The sequence below is a fragment of the Salarias fasciatus genome, chromosome 16 (genome assembly GCF_902148845.1).
Source record: "Salarias fasciatus chromosome 16, fSalaFa1.1, whole genome shotgun sequence".
In the NCBI taxonomy this organism is placed as follows: Eukaryota; Metazoa; Chordata; class Actinopteri; order Blenniiformes; family Blenniidae; genus Salarias; species Salarias fasciatus.
Genome location: NC_043760.1, coordinates 3,567,002 through 3,587,682, shown reverse-complemented (window position 1 = coordinate 3,587,682; position 20,681 = coordinate 3,567,002). Strand labels below are relative to the sequence as shown.

The 20,681-nt window shown below is 43.8% G+C and overlaps 1 protein-coding gene across 1 annotated transcript; it reads right to left on the bottom strand.

Moving 5' to 3' along the window:
• Positions 1-498: 498 nt before the first annotated feature.
• LOC115403603 (interferon-induced protein 44-like) lies at positions 499-19,358 on the bottom strand. Its single transcript, XM_030112565.1, has 9 exons — positions 19,304-19,358; positions 13,190-13,236; positions 12,381-12,434; positions 12,257-12,290; positions 9,061-9,268; positions 6,978-7,130; positions 1,353-1,521; positions 1,106-1,206; positions 499-1,025 (listed from the first exon to the last, which is right to left on the bottom strand). The coding sequence occupies exons 2-9, from the start codon at positions 13,212-13,214 to the stop codon at positions 867-869; spliced, it is 903 nt and encodes a 300-aa protein (XP_029968425.1). The 5' UTR covers positions 13,215-13,236; positions 19,304-19,358; the 3' UTR covers positions 499-866.
• Between the last annotated feature and the right edge of the window lie 1,323 nt (positions 19,359-20,681).

The window sequence follows — 20,681 nt, the reverse complement described above, 5'->3', positions numbered from 1 at the left end:
GTGTTCATCGTCTCCGTTGTTTGGGTGTGACGTGTCTTCCTGCCTCCTGCTCCAAGGCGCCTCCCCCTTATGTTTCCCATCATCCCTCCTCTGTGCATCTCGTTTCCCTCATGTGGCTCACCTGTGTCTCCTCCCTCCTCTCGGTATTTAAAACCTCCCTTCCTCATCTGTCTGCTGCCAGATCGTCTGTGTTGCTCTCTGAACAAGACATCCAGCAACTCCCAGAGTTTCTACCTGCAGAATGGCAGAGCATGAAGAGCCAAGGAGAACGATACAAAAAGAAAAGGCTAGCATGTACTAAGAGTTATGTAGAGTCTGGCTTCATGAAAACTATGGAGGAAATTAGAGCTAAATGCATATTTTGTGGTGAAAAATTGGTGAATGGCCATCATCCAAACCCTGACACTTCCTTCATTAAAGACAAAATGAAATTCAATAAATGGACACAGCAATAATATCACTAATGTTTGTTTATTGGCATTTTCATTTAAAGGGAAATAAATTAAAAAAAAAAAACAACCATCAGTTAAAGTAAATGAAACACCACAAAGGTCAACTGAAAATCAAATAAACTGAATCATGTAAATATTTCATGGTTGACGGCAAATAAATTGTCCTCTGTGCAAATGAAGCACAACAAAGCTCTGAGCTTCAGAATATTCATATTCAGTGGTTTTTGGAGGCTCCACAGGTTGTGTGTGTGTGTGTGTGTGTGTGTGTGTGTGTGTGTGTGTGTGTGTGTGTGTGTGTGTGTGTGTGTGTGTGTGTGTGTGTGTGTGTGTGTCCCGTGATGGACTGGTGGCGCATCAGTTTGTGGATATATTCTTTAAACTGTGGATGTCATGGATCACAGGTCTGTAGGTTCACTATTTTTCAAGAAAATCGTCTCCAAAGTCAATAATCAGTCTCAGGATGCTCAGGATCAGCGTATCAACATCAGGATTGGTAGAAATTTCCTCACTGTAGTTCTTCACAGGAAGGATGAAGTTCATGGGAATCCCCACTTTTGAGCTGAACTCTGCCATCTAGAGTTGAAGGAAAGAAGCTTCTAGAATCAGCGTTCACAGCATCTCAGTGCAGACTGAACAGAAGGCTGGCAGCTCACCTTTTTCTTCACATGCTTGCTTCTGTAGACATTCCTCAGACTTTTCTGAGTTTCAGGACAGGCTTCATCCACTTTGGTGACAATGAGAAGTTGGGGAATACCTGCCGATACACAGATAGACTGGTTCTGAGTTTCTTCTCATTTCAAGTTAATATTAAGCTCGTAGCTGATTTAAAAAACAAACAAAAAAAAAAAAAAACAAAACAAAACAAATCGACCCAGCTAACCTCGTTTGATTGGTTCTTACCCAAGTCGTTGGCAGCCTCTCTGACGTCCCTCATCTTTTGAAGAACGGAGTCCTGGATCTCCGATGCGTTGGCAGAGAGGATGCAAACCAGGACATGAATTCTATCATCTGGAGACGGTGACTGGTTGTAGCCGGGATCACCACTGCTCAATGGACTTACTGGGTTGAACTGCAAAATGGAAAAACCAGAAGAAACAATCACTTGGACCTCAAATGTAATCACTGAAAAGCCACAACTAAAATGTTTTTGGCCTGTCACACGTTTACTGGTAAAGCAGCTTTGATTCATCAGTTCATGGACTCCAACAGAGCTCTGAGAGTGTTCCGAGTCTTACACCAAGACATCAGCGGTTCATCCTGCAGCTCCTGGAACTCAGATGAAGTATTCACTTGCTACTGATATCACACTTCACATCATGCCTGTTATGCCATGTGTCATGGAGGTCAGTCACGTGATCTTCTGCTGAGTCTTCGCCATGACTGAACTGCTGCTCCTCTTTCATCTGTCGTCTGCCGTCTGTCGTCTGTCTTCTGCCGACCCCTCCTTCACTTCCCCTCTGCTGTCCAGTGCGATGGAGGCTTCTTGGCAGGTGACATGCCAGATCCACCTGCAGCACCTCGGGATTTTTGCTTGAAATGTTTTTTTTTTTTTTTTTTTTTTTTTTTGAAATGGTTTTGGGTTAAAAGATGTGCAGAAATTGACGGAGGCTCCGGGAGTGAAGTGTGGACAGCTTTGTTAAATCCTTCTTGGTCAGTCACCACCATTCTGAACGGTACAGGAGAGAGGTGAGGACCCGGCTGTGGAGGAGTTTCAGTTGGTCTGAGGGCTGCAAGTGGAAGAGCGACGTGCCTTGTTTCAAGATCATTTCTGCTCCATTCATTTATACCTGATTTCCCTGTGTGTTTTCAGTTCTTCCTGTTGTCAGCGTCTGTCCCTGCTCCCTCCTCCCTCTCATCACGGTTCCAGTCTTTCAACTGACCTGTCGTGACTCATCTCCTACTTCCCTGTGATTGATCTTCCCTTTGCCGATGTCCAGTGCTCCTTGTGTTTCTTCCTCCTGTGTTTAGGATGATTTGCCGGTCTCCTGATTCTGCCTCTGACTTCTCATGTCTGGATACCTCTGCTTCGACACGACTTTCTTCAATAAAGACTTTTGAAAAGTCCTTCGTGCCTCAAGTCTGCATTTGGGTCCAAGCCAGTGCCGTCACCATGCTCATCCTGTTGAGAGAGTTTCTGGCCTTGCTGAGATGCTGAGATGACTCTGGATGTCCTGGTCGTCACACCCCTGAACCGGTCTGTACACGAGAGCTCATTATTCCCAGACTGAACTTCTGTTGGTGGCTGCTGCTGATGTATCCCACTTACATCAGAACAATGCAGATAATCTCCTGATCGCAGCACTAGTCATTGGTCATAATGCTGTGACTGATCCATTTTCCTTAGTCAGGAACAAAAGTATTTGGAAGTATGTGAAGTTTTCAAACAAGGACAATCATAAATTAAGACATATAGGTTGTATAGTTCTGGGAACAGGAAGAAACACCAACAGATTGGAAAGATGGACATATGATCAAGTTGCCCAAGAAAGGTGACCTCAGCAGCTGTGAGAACTACAGAGGCATCACGCTCATGTCAGTGCCAGGGAAGGTGTTCAATCGGATTCTGTTGGAGAGGAGGAGGGACGCAGTGGATGCCAGGTTCCGGGACCACCAGGCAGGCTTCAGGCAGGACAGATCCTGTACCAACCAGATCGCCACGCTACGTATTATCGTCGAGCAGTCCCTGGAGTGGAATTCCTCTTTGTATGTAAACTTCATGGATTTCCTCAAGGCTTGTGACAGTTTGCATCATGATACCCTGTGGCAACTCCTCCGACACTATGGGATCCCAGCCAAATTGACACGCATCATCAAGGAGTCTTACGAGGAAATGGCTTGTCAGGTGGTTAATGGAGGCCTTTTGTCACGTCGTTTCGACGTGAAGACCGGTGTTCTTCAGGGGTGCCTTCTGTCGCCGTTCCTGTTTCTCCTCGCCATCGACTGGGTGATGAGGCAGACAACAGATTGACAGAGAGACGGCATCCAGTGGACTCTCTGGACACAGCTGGACGACCTGGACTTTGCTGATGATCTTGCTCTGCTCTCCCACAATCAACAACAGATGCAGAACAAGACCACAAGACTAGCCTCCCATGCCTCCCAAGTCGGCCTCCACATCCACCCCAACAAGACCAAGATCCTGAAAATCAACGCCTCCAGCAGAGAAGCGGTGAAGCTGGGAGAAAGCAACCTGGATGAGGTCGAGACTTTCACCTACCTTGGGAGCGTTATTAACCAGCAGGGAGGAACAGATGCAGATGTTAAGACCCGCATCGGGAAGGCAAGAACAATGTTCATCGCGCTAAAGAACATCTGGCAATCCAACCTTATAATATCTCTCACCAAAATCTGCCTGTTCAACTCCAATGTCAAATCAGTCCTTCTATATGGAGCAGAGACGTAGAGAACAACAAAGACCACCATCAAAAGAGTTCAGACCTTCATCAATTCATGCCTGCAATAAATTCTAAAGATCCACTGGCCAAATACCGTCAGTAATGCAGATCTCTGGGAAAGTACCAACCAAGTGCCAGCAGAAGAAGAGTTCAGGAGGAGAAGATGGCAATGGATAGGGCATACCCTGAGGAAACCATCAACAAACATCATACGACAGGCCTTGACCTGGAATCCTCAGGGGAAGAGAAAGAGAAGCCGACCAAAGGACACCTGGAGAAGAGACCTGGAGGCAGACGCCAAGCAGACCGGCTACAACTAGAGGGAGTTGGAGCGAATCGCCCAGGACCGTGGACGCTGGCGGACTGTTGTGGATGGCCTATGCCCCTCTAGGGATTTAAAGGCAAAGTAAGTAAGTAAGGTTGTATAGTTGTCCTCAAAAGTATTTGTTGCACTGTGAATTTTTTTGATTTTTTTTTTTCATTTTTGAGATGAATTGAACTCACTATCAAGTTTGTTGTTGATTTATCTTTCAGCAACAAGAAAAGACTAAACTCAATACACAATTAATGGGTTTCTTTAATCATCGGTTGGGTAGACATAGTTTTGTATGATTGCTTTTAGATGACCCTTGAACATGTTGATAAACTTTCTGCAGGCCTCCTGTCGGATGTTGTCTTGGTTTGGGTCACGTTGGTTGGTTTTGTTGCCTTCATTCTGGTCTTCCATCCTTTCTACGAGTTCTCCATCAGATTCACGTGAGGACTGTGACTTGGCCGTTATAGGATGTTCACATCATTGTCATTGAAACATTTCATCACTGCCTTGCTGGTACACTTTAAATTGTTGCACTGCAGTTGTGGCCAAGCTGGAGTTTCTCAGCAGATTTCTTTGTTTTTTTTCTTCAGGGATTCTGATGTAATTCTCCTTTCTCATGATTCCTTGGACCTTGACAGGGTTTTCTGTGCCACAGGAAGAGAAGCATCGCCACAAGGTGATATTTCCACCCATGTGCTTGACAGTGTTCTTTGCTTCTTTTCTGGTTTCAGAGGTCTTCAGCATCCTAAAGGCCAAATAACTGCAACTTTCATCAGACCACAGGACGGGTGAACAAAAGCTGAGCTCTTAATCAGATGACTAGATGAGGCCCCAGATGTTTGTTCCTGAACAGCAGCATCTTCCAAAGCATAGATCCGTGGAGACCTAAAAGACTTGATCGTGGCCTGTGACGACTTCATCCCTACCTGGTCAGGACTGTGGTCTGGGTGTTGTTATTGACCTCTCGGCAGAATTTTCTGAGAAGTTTGGGGTAAATCTTGTACATCATGGTATGCCCACTGAGATTTTGATCAGTGTTGAAACATGTTTGATTAATTATACTCTGAACAGTTGCCACAGGGACATCCTCGTGCTTTGAAATTGCCTTGTAAGCCTTTCCTTTAAAGCTCATGTCCGGAGTTTTGAACGAATTAGAGTTTTTTTTTAATCCAACGTCTCGAGGTTCCGCCCTCCCTCTGCTTTCTGAGCGACCAAACCACGCCCCTTTAATTGTTCACGCATTTTACCCGTGGGATGAAAATGAGAGCCTCCGAGTCCTACAGCATCCTCCATGTTCAGCTGTTTACGGTGGATGTTCAGCAGACAGTGGATATATCCGAGGTAAGCGGGTCGGCTGCTGCGTAGCTAACTCACCTCTGCCTGGGCGAGTGGCCGTGCTCTCTGGCTGCACAAACACGTTGATTGACAGCATGACAAAGTGGAAGCTCGAAATCTATTGGCTGAAGCTGACCGGTGCTTTTTCGGATAACACTGGGGTCTATGAGACGAAGGCGGGCTCATAAATACATTTTTATAATGCTTTATGCTAATATTATATTATAGTATCGAACCAGGCTAACATATTTAAGCTCTGTTAAACAATGACACATACATTGGAAACGAACGGAAACTCCGGAAACGAGCTTTAAAGCTCGTGTCCAGAGTTTTGAAAGAGAGATTTTTTTTTAATCCAACGTCTCAGGTTCCCCCTCCCTCTGCTTTCATGAGCAACCAAGCCACGCCCCTTTAATTGTGCACGCTATTATCTGTCGGGTGAAAATGAGAGCCTCTGAGTCCTACAGCATCCTCCATGTTTAGCTGTTTACGGTGGATGTTCAGCAGACAGTGGATATATCCGAGGTGAAAGAGGCGGCTGCTGCGTAGCTAACTCTCCTCTGCCTGGGCGAGCGGCCGTGCTCTCTGGCTGCGCGCACACTTTGATTGACGACACGAGAATGCGGAAGCTCGAAGTCTATTGGCTGACGCTGACCGGCGCTTTTTCGGATAACATGGGGGTCTATGAGACGAAGGCGGGGCTCATAAATAAATTTTTATATTGCTTGATGCTAATATTATATTGTAGTATCGAACCAGACTGACACATTTAAGCTCTGTTGAAAAATGATACATACGTTGGAAACGAATGGAAACTCCGGACACGAGCTTTAAAGCCCGTTCATGCTTCCCATGTCCGCATGTGTGCGCATTGCACGTTGGTCCTTGTGAAGTGGATCCCTCCACGACCAAAACACCTCACCAAACAAAGATGGACGCCAACTTTGAAAAGTGACTCTGTGAAGCTATCAGGCCGTAGCCCCGTCTACAAAGACATCCAGACACTGAAAAACTCGACAGAGATAGCAAACTCTGTCAGGAGGGATGAGAAGGCCTGCTGACAGAAGGGAAAGTTTCTCCATGATCGCTTGGATGCCGCTCACATGATTCAGAAACAGAAAAAGTGGCAAAATAAACAAATACTTGCTCTAAATGTAAGGAAGTGGAAGCACGTGCATATCAGTGGTATGCTACGCTCCAAAGCAGACACAGACACGCAGGTGCTAAAAGCTTGATCCAGGCTTTACTGTGGGCGTGCCCGAGACGTTGACGGAGGTCCTCACTAACTTCCTTTGTCTTGGTTAGAAATTGAGAACATTGCACAACAGTAAATACAGCAAAAAGAAGAACAGTTATAGTTGTTTTTATTGTAACTTACCAACATTCAGCTGCTTGCAATTTACTATAAAATGTCGAGTTGACTGAGTCATGATGTATTTTCAAGCTGACATGCTTTGTAGGAGAGAGTTTGGCAGATACCTTGTGATTCTCCATCACGTTTCCCATCATGGCCAGTTTGATGTCGTTCACGTGGACGCCACGTCCACTTCCGTCCTCGATACCCATAATGTCATTGAAGACGAACTTGTAATAGTCACCTCCACCGAGTCTTTTGATCCAATGTGTCTCATACTGCAAAAAATGTAAAAATAACCAACTTTTAGGGTACGTGGTAGACATGTTTACTGTTACAATTACACAAGAAACGCAAACATTTACTTTCCAATAAAACTAGATAACGGACCCCTTCAGGGCCTGTTAGTACGTTTAATCCAGGAATCTATCCAGCCCCTGGTGGACAGTGTAGTATTGCAAGGTTTTGACACTTCGGAGCAGGGTTCATTTCTGGAGTCAGGTTCAAAGTCCATCTTTAATTTATAGTCCATGGCCAATATATGAGCGAAGAACAGAGAGGAACTAGTAGTAACACTAGAGGAGCCGAACACCAGGCACTCATTGACAGAGCAGTTTCCAGAAGCTGCAAGAACAGACAGACCAACCTGAGCACCGCCTGGATTGATTACAATCAGGTGTCCAGCTCAGAGCCACACACATGTGTAACCCAGGTGAGAAAAGCCCTTTCTTCCTTGGTTTTCCTCATAAAATAAGTTTTTCCTCCCTCACTGTGCGTTGTGACATCACGCGATCACGTGACAGAGCGGGGCCAATAGCAGTCTATAAACACAGGCTGCAGATGGCGGCCGCTAGTCGCGGTAGGGGCACATTTGGAAGGAGGGAGCAGCAGGTTTGTCAGAACGGTACTCACTTAAATCCAATCTAATCATCCTGAAACTAAACGCAGTGCATGTCAGACCGTAGGAGCTGATTACCAAAGCCGTCGGCCGTCTGTAGCTGAGCTGTGCAGAGAACAAAGCGTTAGCATTAGCCCATTCATTCGTTCAGTCATGCCGTCTGTGTTCCGGATATGTTAATGTTAAATGAGCTGAAGCACTGTTATTTATTTATCGGACGATTAATCATCTGTTTGGTGACTATGAATATGATCAATGCACTTTAAAGGCAGTTTTCATTGATGAAGCTGATGTTTTCTCTTTTACAGCCCAGTTGATCACTGGAGCTGTAATGCACTTTGATTGTTTGATACTAGAACACTGATTATATTTATATTATTTATTCAAGTAAATTTTTTATAATGGATATATATATTGTACAATATGAGATTGTTTGTTCTTTGTTTGTTGTTTAGTACAAGCTTGTTTTGATAAGTGTACACTTGAACTCACTGGACCTGGTTTGATGCAGGCCAGGTGGTGATGGCGAGCCAGAAGGCCCAGCCAGGCACAAGAGCCTGAAGAACACTTGGAGAAACAGGCCAGGCGTGGATCCTGCTCTGTCCTGCTCTGCTCTGCCCCGGTCAGGCTGGTAGGGAACTTCACACTGCAGCTGCCCTTCGTTCTGCCCCCGCAACTCATTCACCAGCCACTTTTCAATTACATCCCCTTCCCCAACTTGGATTTCCCTCTGGACACCTCTGGGACCTGAACTGGTTGCTTCTTCCACATGACACACGAGATTCTTATTCATGTGGTTTTCCGGCGGACGATGACGCGCTGCGTTGAGTGATGTATTCATGTAGTATGTAGGTTATTTTTTTCTGTTAAACGTTCATTTGTTTTCTACAACTATCAATTTATTGTTTGTGTTCCTTGTTTGTTATTGTTTCATTTGTCTATTTGCACAAATGTAAAAAAGGTGCCATCACTTCAACCAATACGTGTTCAGTCTTTTATTCTCCACTCCTAGAGCCGAACCGAGTCTTCTGATAAGATCACAGCCCAAAATTTAACAGTAACATGTAGGCTACACATGGACACTGGACTGTCTGGAACTGGACAAGGTCAATGGGACACTTGGAGCCTTCAGAAAGAACCAGTGGTGGTACTTCCTCTTTGCTGCCACCTGTTTCAGATCTACTTTTTTCTTCCCTTTCCAGACCCAGACACTAAAATGTGGGTGAGATTAAGTCTTTTCTCCAGTGACGATAAATCTTTGTACACAACACATGCAAGGCGTGTGAGTGAAGCTCGCAGTTTTTAAGTACCTTTTTGGTGAGACTTTGACCTTCAACAGACTGAACCGTGCCGGTCATGGCCCCGGCAGACATCCTTCCCCGTAAGGTGGTGCTGACAGAGTTGATGAAGCTGGACTTTCCTGCCCCGACTGGCCCGTACAGCATGACTCTGAGCTGTGAGACGTCCTCACGCTGAGGCTGGTAATCCCTTGCATACTGGAGATCTCTGGTATTGTCTCTGATGGAACGATGGAGAGAAATAGAGAAAGTAGTTTATCATCATAATGTCTATGAACAGGTTGTTTACAGCTTTTAGCTAATCGTTTTAATCTTGTTAAAAACAAGTCTATCTCTCCAGGACAAGGCTGCTCAGACACAGTTCCAGTCAATGGAACCAGTGAACCATGTGCACCAGGTGCTTGGTTTTATACCCACGCATGGGCCACCTAGTGTCTTCAGGAATATCCACAACAACTGTCCCAGTGGGTCAGTCCCCGTAATATTCCACATGTAACTGTGTGGAGAGATAGTCTCTTCATCATGGTTATTACAAAGTAACTGAACGGTCTGTCTGTAATCAGACTTCCATCTGAATGCTTTGAACATTTTGAGCGAATATAGTGAAAAAGTGTAGAAAAGAAAATGCAACTTCCTGCCTGTCTCTATTGAGAGGAGAGTGAGATGAGTGCCTCTCTGCCAAAGAACAAACACACTCGCAATTCAATGTTCACTTCTTTTGTTAACTTCTTGAAAATTTCAGAGTCTTGCCCCCCCCCAAACATATCATACTTTATCGAACGCTGCCATTTTTTTTCTGTCTACAATGTAAACGTAGCCTACAGGTCAGGTGACAGACTGGCCTACAGCAGGGCCCCGGCAGAGCTGAAGAAGGGCATCCAGCAGGCCAAACACAGGTACAGTCAGCGCACTGAGGAGCACTTCACTGACAACAACCCACAGGAAATGTGGAGAGGCATCAGAACCATTACGGACTCGAAGGACAGCAACCAGCAGGTCAGCCTCGACCCCACTCTGTCAGACACCTTGAACAGTTTTTTTGCACGCTTCGACACACCTGGCAGCACAGAGACTGTTCACCTGCCTCAGCCTGAGGGGCAGCCCCAGCCCATCATCCTGCTGCAGCACCAGGTGAGCGCCACTCTATGAAGGATCAACACCAACAAGGCCTCAGGACCAGATAAGGTGTCAGGTCGGGTCCTGAAGCTATGTGCACATCAACTGGCTGGTGTTTTTGTGGACATTGTTAACCTGTCCCTACAGCTAGCTTTGGTTCCTGTATGCCTCAAGTCCTCCATCACTGTGCCTGTGCCTAAAAAACCTGCTGTCACCTGCCTCAATGACTAGCGCCCTGTTGCTCTGACCCCGGTAATTATGAAGTGCTTTGAGAGGATTGTGACAAGTTACATGAAGGAAGTCATCCCTGCTACTCTGGACAGACATCAATTTGCCTACAAAAAGAATCGTTCGACAGAGGATGCAGTCTCATTAGCACTGCACACGGCCCTGACCCATCTGGCGTGTCCCAACACTTATGTTAGGATGCTATTTGTGGACGTCAGTTTGGCTTTTAACACTGAAATCCCGGAAAAGCTGCCACTGAAGCTCCACAGCCTTGGTCTGTCAGCCTCTTTGAGACTCTGGATCAAAGACTTTCTCACCCACAGGCTCAAGTGGCGAGAATTGGGGACCAGACATTGATCCTGACCAGGGGACACCACAGGGGTGTGTGCTCAGCCCGGCCGTTTTCACACTATTCACACATAACTGTTCCGCTTTTCACCCCAAAAACATGGTTGTGAAGTTTGCAGACGACACCACCGTAGTGGGTCTCATATCGGACAATGATGAGACTCACTACAGAGAGGAGATCCAGCACCTAACGGGATGGTGTTCACACAACAACCTCATCCTGAACACCAGCAAGACCAAGGAGGTCATTGTGGACCTTAGGAGATCCAGGAGGATGGAACACACCCCTCTCTACATTCATGGGGAGGAGGTGGAGCGGGTGGACAACATCAAGTTCCTGGGCCTCCACCTTACATCTGACTTCACTTGGTCCACACACACATCCCTCCTGGTGAAGACCCACCAAAGGCTCTTCTTCCTCCGGAAGCTGAACAGGACTGGACTCCCCCCTCAGCTTCTGACGAACTTCTACAGAGTCACAACTGATAGCATCCTGTGTCTGAGTGCAGCAGTGGTACGGAAACAGCACGGGGTAGGAAGGTGTTGGCCAGGGTGGTGAAAACAGCACAGGGGATTGTGGGTAGTCCTCTGCCACATCTGGACTCAATTTACGACAGTCGAGTTTGAAGGAGGGCTGGTCCTATAGCTGCAGACCCAGACCCCCCGCCCAGTTACACAAACAGACTGAAGCACAGCTTCTTCCCCAGAGCTGTGAAGTCCATCATCCCAGTTCCTCACACATCCCCCTCCCCCAACAGCCGGTCACCTTAAAGATTTCATTTCACGGTGCACTAGTCACTTTTTATTCTGCTTCAAAACTTATTTATTAAGACTTTTTTCTAGATGTCTTTTTTGCTGTGTGTTTGCAAGAGCTGCTGATCGAAATTTTGTTGTTGTTGTTTTTGTTGTTTGTTGTGCTCGCACAGTGACAATAAAGATTCTTGATTCTTGATTATTGAACGTGAGATGTGGTATCTGGTCCAGTCATTGTTTATCCACAAAACCTGTTTCCATAGCAAAAAATTTTGGAATTTCCTTCTATAAATGCGCAGGCAAATCTACTCCCTCCCAGTTTAAAATCTTTTTTATTTTTTTTTATTATTATTTTTTTTTATTTTCAGATTTGTGTTTCCATTCATGGTTATTTTCGTTATTTTTTAAAATTCAGAAAAGAACAGGTGGATGGAAACCCTCTCTCTGTTTCTGTCTGTGTCTGTCTCTCCCTCCCTTCTCTCTCTCTCTCTCTCTCTCTCTCTCTCTCTCTCTCTCTCTCTCTCAACACACTGACTCCATGTTATTTGTTGTTTGTTTTTTCTTCTCCTCTTCTCCACCAGGCTTCTATCATGTGAGGTTTCATTTCTCTCAGGAGAGTTTTTCTTCCTGCTCATGTGGGATTGTTGGGATCTCTCCTCTGCACATATTTCTACACCAGACCCTTCAGTTAACCTCACCAATGATATATTTGGTCTGAAAAATGCTTGTTTTTGTTGATATTGTAAAAATTTGATGTACTCACCCCCAAGACAGCTTTCTCCATTCTGTGTCAAAAGCTGACAAGAAAGTTGATTTTAAATCAACATTAAACAAAAAGAAAGAAAATCTATCAATGTCAAGCAACTAAGAAGCAGGTTTTCACTTACTGGGAGAAGGTGGTGGTGATGGTGATGGTTGTCGTGCTGGTGGACCAAAGAACACTGCAAAAGGAAAACAATGCTCTCTCAGTTTAACACAGTTCTGCTGACAGTTTCATCTCAGAATTTAAATAGAAAGGAAAGGGTCTTTTCTCACAGAAATAAAACTGAAACGTCTACAGTCTGAGACTCTATTTACAACGATTTCAAGTAGAAATAAAAAACTTTCATCGCATTTTCTTTGTCTGCTTACAGAGCGGTGCTCCGAGTCTCTAGTTTTAGACTCATGGTTTGTCCATACGAATGTCCATGTTCTCTCAATGTTAATGTTCAGAGTGTACTGTTCTCTGCACCGTGTGTGTGGTTTCATTGCAAAACCAAACAACAGCACTAACTAGTGGACCAACATGAAAACTGCATTGTGCTCAGTGTTTCTGCTGTTGAAATGAAGCCAGAATGAAAAACTGTCGTGGAAACGGGGCCTCAGCTTCTGACAATTGTGATGAATTGTTCAAGATGGTTTAAGTATTATCTGGTTAATGTGCTGTGATAACTGTTGCTGCAGCAAACATCGTCATCTTAATCTCTGACTGCTAATCTGGGGTCAGATCAGGGGAGCAGCAGCTTTAGCAGGGCTGACCAAACTTCCTGTTGCAGAACCACATTCAGCAGAACAAAACAGAAAGTCTTTCCATCATTTGGAAATGAAATGGATGATTTATGTGTTTTACTATTCAAACAAACTTGTGTTTCTTGGCAGGAAAGTGCTAAAAAAAGAAAAAAGACACCATAACATGGGTTACAGTTGGTATGCTGACCATCATGAAAGAGGAACCTTTTCATCCTGCAGTGACTGCTACGGCACCTGAGGGAAGCAGAGTCACAGAAAATGTTAGTGTGGATGGTTTGGACTCATATATTCTATATGTAGCTACGCAAAATGCACGAATAATCTATCGATTGGAAAAAGAAGTCCTCCTTCCTCAGATTGTCTCATAGTGGAAAGTCTAAACTGCTCTTCTTCACTGACCCATGCTACTTTAAACCTAACATCAATTACAAATCAATAATATTGAAATTAAAGAGGCTTCTTGCTCTTTTAGGTGATGAGAGGCTGTCATGGGGAAACCACAGCCAAGATGTCTCCAACAAAGTGATGAAGTCCCCTGGTTTTATCGATTAGTCAATAAGTCTGTCAGTGTAATATGTCCACACCTCTCACACTGTCACAGATCTCCGCTCCAAAAACAATCATCTTGAAATGTTTCAGCTGTTTTCCATGAAGTAAATTGTCTGTTCTCCTGCTCATTGTTTCTTCATCCTTTGTTATTTTTATTTCCACTACAGTCATGTCTATTTCTGAAGAGGATTTCATTTCAGCCTGTTCTGCTTCTTTCCTCTCCTGCAGTTTGGTTTCATCTGCTTCAAAATCTGCAGTTTACCGTATTGGCCCGAATATAAGACGATGTTTTTTTTCCAGAAATAGCATCCTCAAAAGTGGGGTTGTGTTATAATCGCGGAACTTACGGTAGATGGTCAATACCCATCCGCGCCGCTAGATGGAGCCAAAGTATCACTGAGCAGAGAGCGAGTGGAGCGATGAAATGAGATCAAATGATCTGATGAAAATGGCGGATCATCTGGAACAAAGGGGCTGAACGCTGGACAACTGAGCAACAACAGAGGAGAAGTAATGATACCAACTTTAAACTGATGGTGATCAACGCAGCAGAATCATCAAACTACTGCCAAGTCGCCAGGAGGTCTGGTGGAGCAGAGCCTCGTTCGATATAGAGCACAGAATAAACGCCTACAGATGCTAACACTACGAGAAAAGCTTTCCGTGGTCCCGAGAGAGACGCTTCAGAGAGACTGATAGAAGGGTGAGTGAATACGTCACTGAAAAACGGAAAGACGGAATGTCCACCACCAGAGCCTGATTCAGCTGAAGGCACTGGGAAGTTATTTACATCATTTATGCAGTTTTGACCCCTTGAGGCTTCTTGTTTGATGCTTATTGTTTCTTATTTTGAGAAAGAATATATTTTTTATTCAGTACTGTAGTCATATTTTTTCATTTTATATCTCCTAAAATTTTATCTCAGTTGTGAGTTTTTGAGTTTATAATAATTGTTAGGGATGAGCGAGTACACCACTATCTGTATCTGTATCTGTTTACCCTGTCGGTACCCGATCCGTACCCGGAACACGATCCGTACCAGACGCCTCTGCGCATGCGTCAGCACCCCGCACATGCGCAGAAGTGGGCGTATTTTACGACACTCTGCGGTGGTAATTAACTATAAAAATATATATTTTAATTGCTGCCAACTGTCACACATTGGCCGGATTCACACGCTCCCACGCCACATCCTCCATTTCTCCCGCTGAAATGTCTTTTCAGGGACTTTGTTTTAGATTTCGGCTCAAAAGTGATCTGTGATCTACCTGTTCAGCCTGTGAACTCGCGATCGTTTAGTTTCGTCTCAGAGGCCGTGCAGAGATGAACTAACGCCGTCAGGTATGTGTGTTTTCAGTATTTATGCTCTTAAAGTTATAATTACATTTTCTTATTAGTTTATGTCTGTTGTGAGAACATTTTAAGGCGTTTTGAGCGCTTTGTGGGCCCTATTCGGAGGGTTACATGCTTAATTAGTGAAGCTGCTTCACTCTGTCCTCACAGCCGCTGCTCCTTGTTACCATCTGGTCTGTATCGATGCTGATCAATCAGGGACTCCAGAGCAGGATTCACTATTGTTTATCAGTTTTGGGATACACCTGTTGTTCTTATGAGTTCGTTTGCAAGCTGAAATGTGATCAAATAAAACTAAACAGACATATCTCTACAGTTACTATGCATTCAATAATTCCTGTCTACAGGACTGTCTCAGAAAATTAGAATATTGTGATAAAGTTCTTTATTTTCTGAAATGCAATTAAAAAAACAAAAATGTCATACATTCTGGATTCATTACAAATCAACTGAAATATTTCAAGCCTTTTATTATTTTAATATTGCTGATTATGGCTTACAGCTTAAGAAAACTCAAAAATCCTGTCTCAAAATATTAGAATATCATGAAAAAGTATACTAGTAGGCTATTTAACTAATCACTTGAATCGTCTAAATAACTCGAAACACCTGCAAGTGTTTCCTGAGCCTTGAAAAACACTCAGCTTGGTTCAGTAAACTAAATCACAAGTATGGGGAAGACTGCTGATCTGACTGCTGTCCAGAGGACCATCACTGACACCCTCCATCAGGAGGGGAAGACACAAAAAGACATTTCTCAAAGAGCAGGCTGTTCACAGAGTGCAGTTTGAAAGCACATTCATTTCTTAAGCTGTAAGCCATAATCAGCAATATTACAATAATAAAAGGCTTGAAATATCTCAGTTGATTTGTAATGAATCCAGAATGTATGACATTTTTGTTTTTTTAATTGCATTTCAGAAAATAAAGAACTTTATCACAATATTCTAATTTTCTGAGACAGTCCTGTATGTGTAGAACTTAAGAACAGTTTTATGGTCACTTGTTAACGATTTGTTTTCACATGTTAAAAAAGGGGAATTACAATACACTTGTTTGTGATATTAACCTGTTCGGAGACAGTCACTGGTTCACTCCTGTAGGTTTAATAAACCAACATGAGGTTTGATAAGACAGGGCCAGTGGCAGGAGGAAAGAGGGAACAGGTTTTATCAAGATCAAAATCGCCTCAGGACGACAGAACTCGAACAGCTTTGTTGTTTGCTGATTCAGTGAAAGGAAAACAAGAAAACAGTAACATTTAAGAGCTGATTCCCTCTGTTCTGTGTCCAGTCTTCATAGATGATGGAGCTAAACCTGTCCCAGAAGTTTGTCACCATCACAGGGCTGGTCCTGGTCCTGGTCCTGGTCCTGCCCCACTCCGGTGCAGATGCAGTGTGTTTTCTGTGGTGGGACTAAACAAGACCAAGACCAGGAACAGCTTGGCTCTGGTTGGAATCCTGGAGTCCTGGAGCCCTGCTTCAAGTGGGAGCCCTTCCCCTCCCCAGCATCTGGGCCTCAAAGACCACGACTCAGTACAAGAAGACTCAGAGCTTCAACATTTTGACTACAGCATCTTTTATCCACAACCTGAGACAGAGTAATGGGATTACAGTTTGCACATAGATACACCAGCCTTACAATACTACACTGCTAAATAATATTACATAGAAATTGAATAAGTTTTGTTATTCCTTGCTCCTTTTCAGACCATTTTTGTTTGTATTCTGTTCTTTGTTTTTCAATTCATTTTTTAAATGTTTGAAATAAATTCCTTCTCTTATTCATAAATGCAAATTACATTTTGTTGTCTGTGGATTTGTTCTCTGCACACTGGAGTTGAGTGTAATCAAATGTAATTAAAAATAACTGCAGCGACAAGACTTTTCTCTGGTCTGTGTAACAGTGTGATGTAATGAAATTACGCAACTGTTGTGTGTCAGATGTTTACTATTGAAACTGTGTTGGTGTAACGTCACATCTGTCTGATAATGTACAAAGTCATAAAGTGTGGAGAGCCAGGTACCAGGCCCTGGAGAATGGGACACTGCCTGCAGGAGGACTGCAGAGGCTCAGACTTCACTGTCCAGAGAGGCTCCATTCACCACAGGTACATTTAGCTGAACTGAAGTGTGTGTTGTCACACACAGTGAAAGCCTTCCGATTCAACAGTCTATTATGATTACATTCTTTTTAAAGCTTCTTTTCACAATTAATGTTAATAAAAGCAGATGTGCAGCCCTTGGTTTAGTCGGATAACACTGTCCACATAAAGAAAGTGATAAAACAATGTGGGTGATGTCGATAAGTATTAAATTAATCACAAGCAAAACTTTGAAATAAAAATTACTGTGTAATAAATAATTTTCATAATGTATTCCGTTGCTGAGACTGACTGAGGACGCTAATATATATTTTAGTCTTCATTTGGCGTGTCCTCCCTGTGTTGTAAACTGTTTTCTTGTCTGTCTCATCTGCTGATCGTCTGCCCGTCCTGCAGAGGGATCTCTCCTCTGTTGCTCACACTGAGTTTTCTTCCATCATTCGTGGTTGAGAGTTTTCTTTGGGAGTTTTATCTCAGTGGATGTGAGGGTATAAGGGCAGAGGATGTTGTTATGATGCTGTGTAAAGCGATTACAGACAAATTATTTGTAAAAATGGCTTTACAAATAAAATTACCTGGCTTTGTTTAACCATTTAGAGTTTAGCTTGATGGTATTTTTAATATAAGATGTTTAAATGATCATTTCTGTGTGAGATAATAGGATAAATTTATCTTTCTAAACTAGACAGACACACAGATCGTTTTTTAAGTATGTAATTTTGCTAAACTTTAAACGGACATACGCCTTAATAAAGTTTGTCCCAGTAGAGTTGCCGTAACGAGCTGTCTCGCCGTAAATCATGTCGTGATGATGAGGGCACATGCGCAGAAGCGTCTGGTACGGATCGTGTTCCGGGTACGGATCAGGTACTGACATACCCATCCAAATTATCTGTATCCGTATCTGTACTCGGAGGGGGCGTGGCATGAACCGGAAGTGGGCGTGGTTTCACCGGAAATGGGGTCGGGCAGTAATTGGCACATTATTTTAAGTCTGAAATTGATATGGATTGCTCAGAAGTTGCTATATTTGTTCTTTATTTGAAAACTATTTACAGAACCGTTTCAATGATACAATGTACAAGTTTTTTTTTATTTTAGTCAGAACATGAACATTTTAAAGTTATATAAATGATTATTCATTCACACAACAGCCTCAGAATAAAGATTTGATTTTTTTTTTTTGTCACAATAGTAAAATAACTATTTACAGAACAAGTATTTTTTTTGAGGCAGAACATGAATATTTTAAGTGTATGAATTAATTTACATAACAGCTTCTCTATAATTCTTGTCTGGACTCCAGCTGGAGTCCAAGGAAAGGAACAGGCTTTCCTGGGTTGGGACTGCCTCCCCCCATGATCCCCACCAGAATCTCCCCGGTGTCCCAGGAAGCCTCTGATCCCCCCTGCTGAGCTTCCTGGTCCTGTCCGCGGCTGCAGCCCCGATCGTAGTGAACCTCGGTCCAGTTATCATCTCTCTCCCACAGATCACAGCCTCCCGCTGGAGCACAAGCCAATTAATATGAAAAAATTAGAGAAAAAAGGAAAAGTAAAACTGCGAGGGAAAACTAAACTTTACCCCCCCCCCCCCCCCCCCCCCCCGCCCCGAAAAAAAACCTGAGCGTGCACAGTCGCGCGACATTTCGACTTTAAAAGGTTTTCCTCAGGCACAATGCAGCGACAACGAAATATAAAACCTAGTTTTTAATTTACCAGCACTGATTGGTTCTCTGACAAGGATCCTGTCGTCTCAGTCGAGCACGGAGCAGAATGAAAGACCAGTGAGGATCTCCCATCAGCAAGAGGACGAATAATGACGGACAATGCTCGGGTCATACTCGGATTCGAAAAAAAAATGCATTATCCGTAACGATTACTCGTTTAAAACGAGTATTCGGCTCACCCCTAATAATTGTATAATAAAAAGTCGTTTTATGAGTGACCTCATTGTCTTCGGCATTTTTTTTTCCCCAAAATGATCTTTGAAAAATAGGGGTTGTGTTATAATCGGAGTTGTCTTATATTCGGGCCAATACGGTATTCTTATAAATGGTAAATGTTTTTCACTTTACTCTTTAAATCATGTTCACCCATTCAGACACACTTTCACACACCAGTGGAGTCAGCTGCCATGCAAGGAGCTCAGTTTGTACAGGAGGACAAAGGGAGACAAGGAATTTCTATTGAGAGTCGACCACTACACCAACGATTCAATTCAAATGCTTTCCAAAAAGTAAGATAGAGGATGAGACCAGAATTATAATTTGAGAAGAGAAACAGATTAAAGTCTTACCTGCTGCTGCTGCTGGACGAGGAGAAAGACTGAGTCCACTGTGAGGAGAGAGGGAACTTTAATAGAGCCTTCATCCACTTTCACTTTCTCTTATGATTCCGGGAAGCCACTCTGCTTCACTGGAAATCAGCCGGTGAGAAAACAGGAGATGCACTGGCACTGGCACCATAACTGTTTCAAAAGCTTTTTTTTTGTTTAAAAGACATAGTGCATCCATGTTAATCAAGTCAATACAAACAATTGTTCACAGATAAAGGTCAAAATTAAGCACAAAAAATGGTGTGTGTGTGTGTGTGTGTGTGTGTGTGTGTGTGTGTGTGTGTGTGTGTGTGTGTGTTCTTGTATTTCTATCCTTGTCGGGGCCAAATGTCCCCACAAGGATAGCAAAACGTGGAACGACGTGCCTTGTGGGGACCTTTTTCCGGTCCTAAGTAGGAGAAACAGTGTTTTCTTGACCATGTTGTTGTTACTGAAAAAAGTAAAAGTGCAAAAACATTTCTTTAGGGTTAGGCTGTGTTGTGGTGTGGGTTAGGGTTAGGGTAAGGGTCAGGGTTAGGGGCTAGACATGAATGGGAGTCAATGGACGGTCCCCACAAGGATAGAAATACAAGACTGTGTGTGTGTGTGTGTGTGTGTGTGTGTGTGTGTGTGTGTGGGGAGGGGGGGGGGATTTTAATCAACAATTAAACACTACAATGAAATAAAGAATAAGTAAAAATAAAATGAGGAGACCTAAAGCAACAAAAGTAAAATAGAAAAATAATAACCGTCTGCTCATAGACATTGGTATCAGCCGGTATGAAAACACCACCTTGATGAGACGGCAGAATGTGGTCATGTCAGATAAACAAGGCATCAGTGACAGCAATCAGGGGGCGTGGCAAGATGGCGCCACTGTGTACCGGCAGCCGTCTACCCGCTCTGCTTAAACTGCTAATTGTTGCTGCTTTATTTTGTATTTTGTGCCAGGATATCTCTGCTTTGCTAGTGTATGATCGCCAGGTACTCATTGATCTGAACCGATCTTATGGGGCCTGGTTAAGCCGCAATTGTGAGGATCAAACATCCAAACCTCCTCCTCACCTGGCCTCAGTACCAGCTTACCTGCTGCGCTCACCTGTCTCAACGCGGAAGAGGAGGACCAGAAAGCGCGGAAAACGCGGAGGCGTTCTCGTCAGAATCAGGGCATGCTGGAGATCTACTTCGGGGATTACCCCTCTCCTCTGTACGCCATAGGTGAAAGTAAGCCGGAACGCACCGGAACGCCGTGCCGGTAAGAAATATACTGGCCTCTTCTACCGGAACGCCCCGGAACGCCTCTGAAAAGCAACTTTCACTCATGCATACAAAGCGAGCCCTTTCTTTTTTCAAGCAAATT

Excerpts from the sequence above, each read along its gene's own strand:
- LOC115403603 (XM_030112565.1), bottom strand. The coding sequence starts at position 13,214 with ATGAAAAGGTTCCTCTTTCATGATG. Across the intron at positions 9,269-12,256 it reads TGGAGAAAGCTGTCTTGGGG|AGACAATACCAGAGATCTCC; the intron begins GTGAGTACATCA and ends TCGTTCCATCAG. Across the intron at positions 1,207-1,352 it reads AGAGGCTGCCAACGACTTGG|GTATTCCCCAACTTCTCATT; the intron begins GTAAGAACCAAT and ends GTGTATCGGCAG.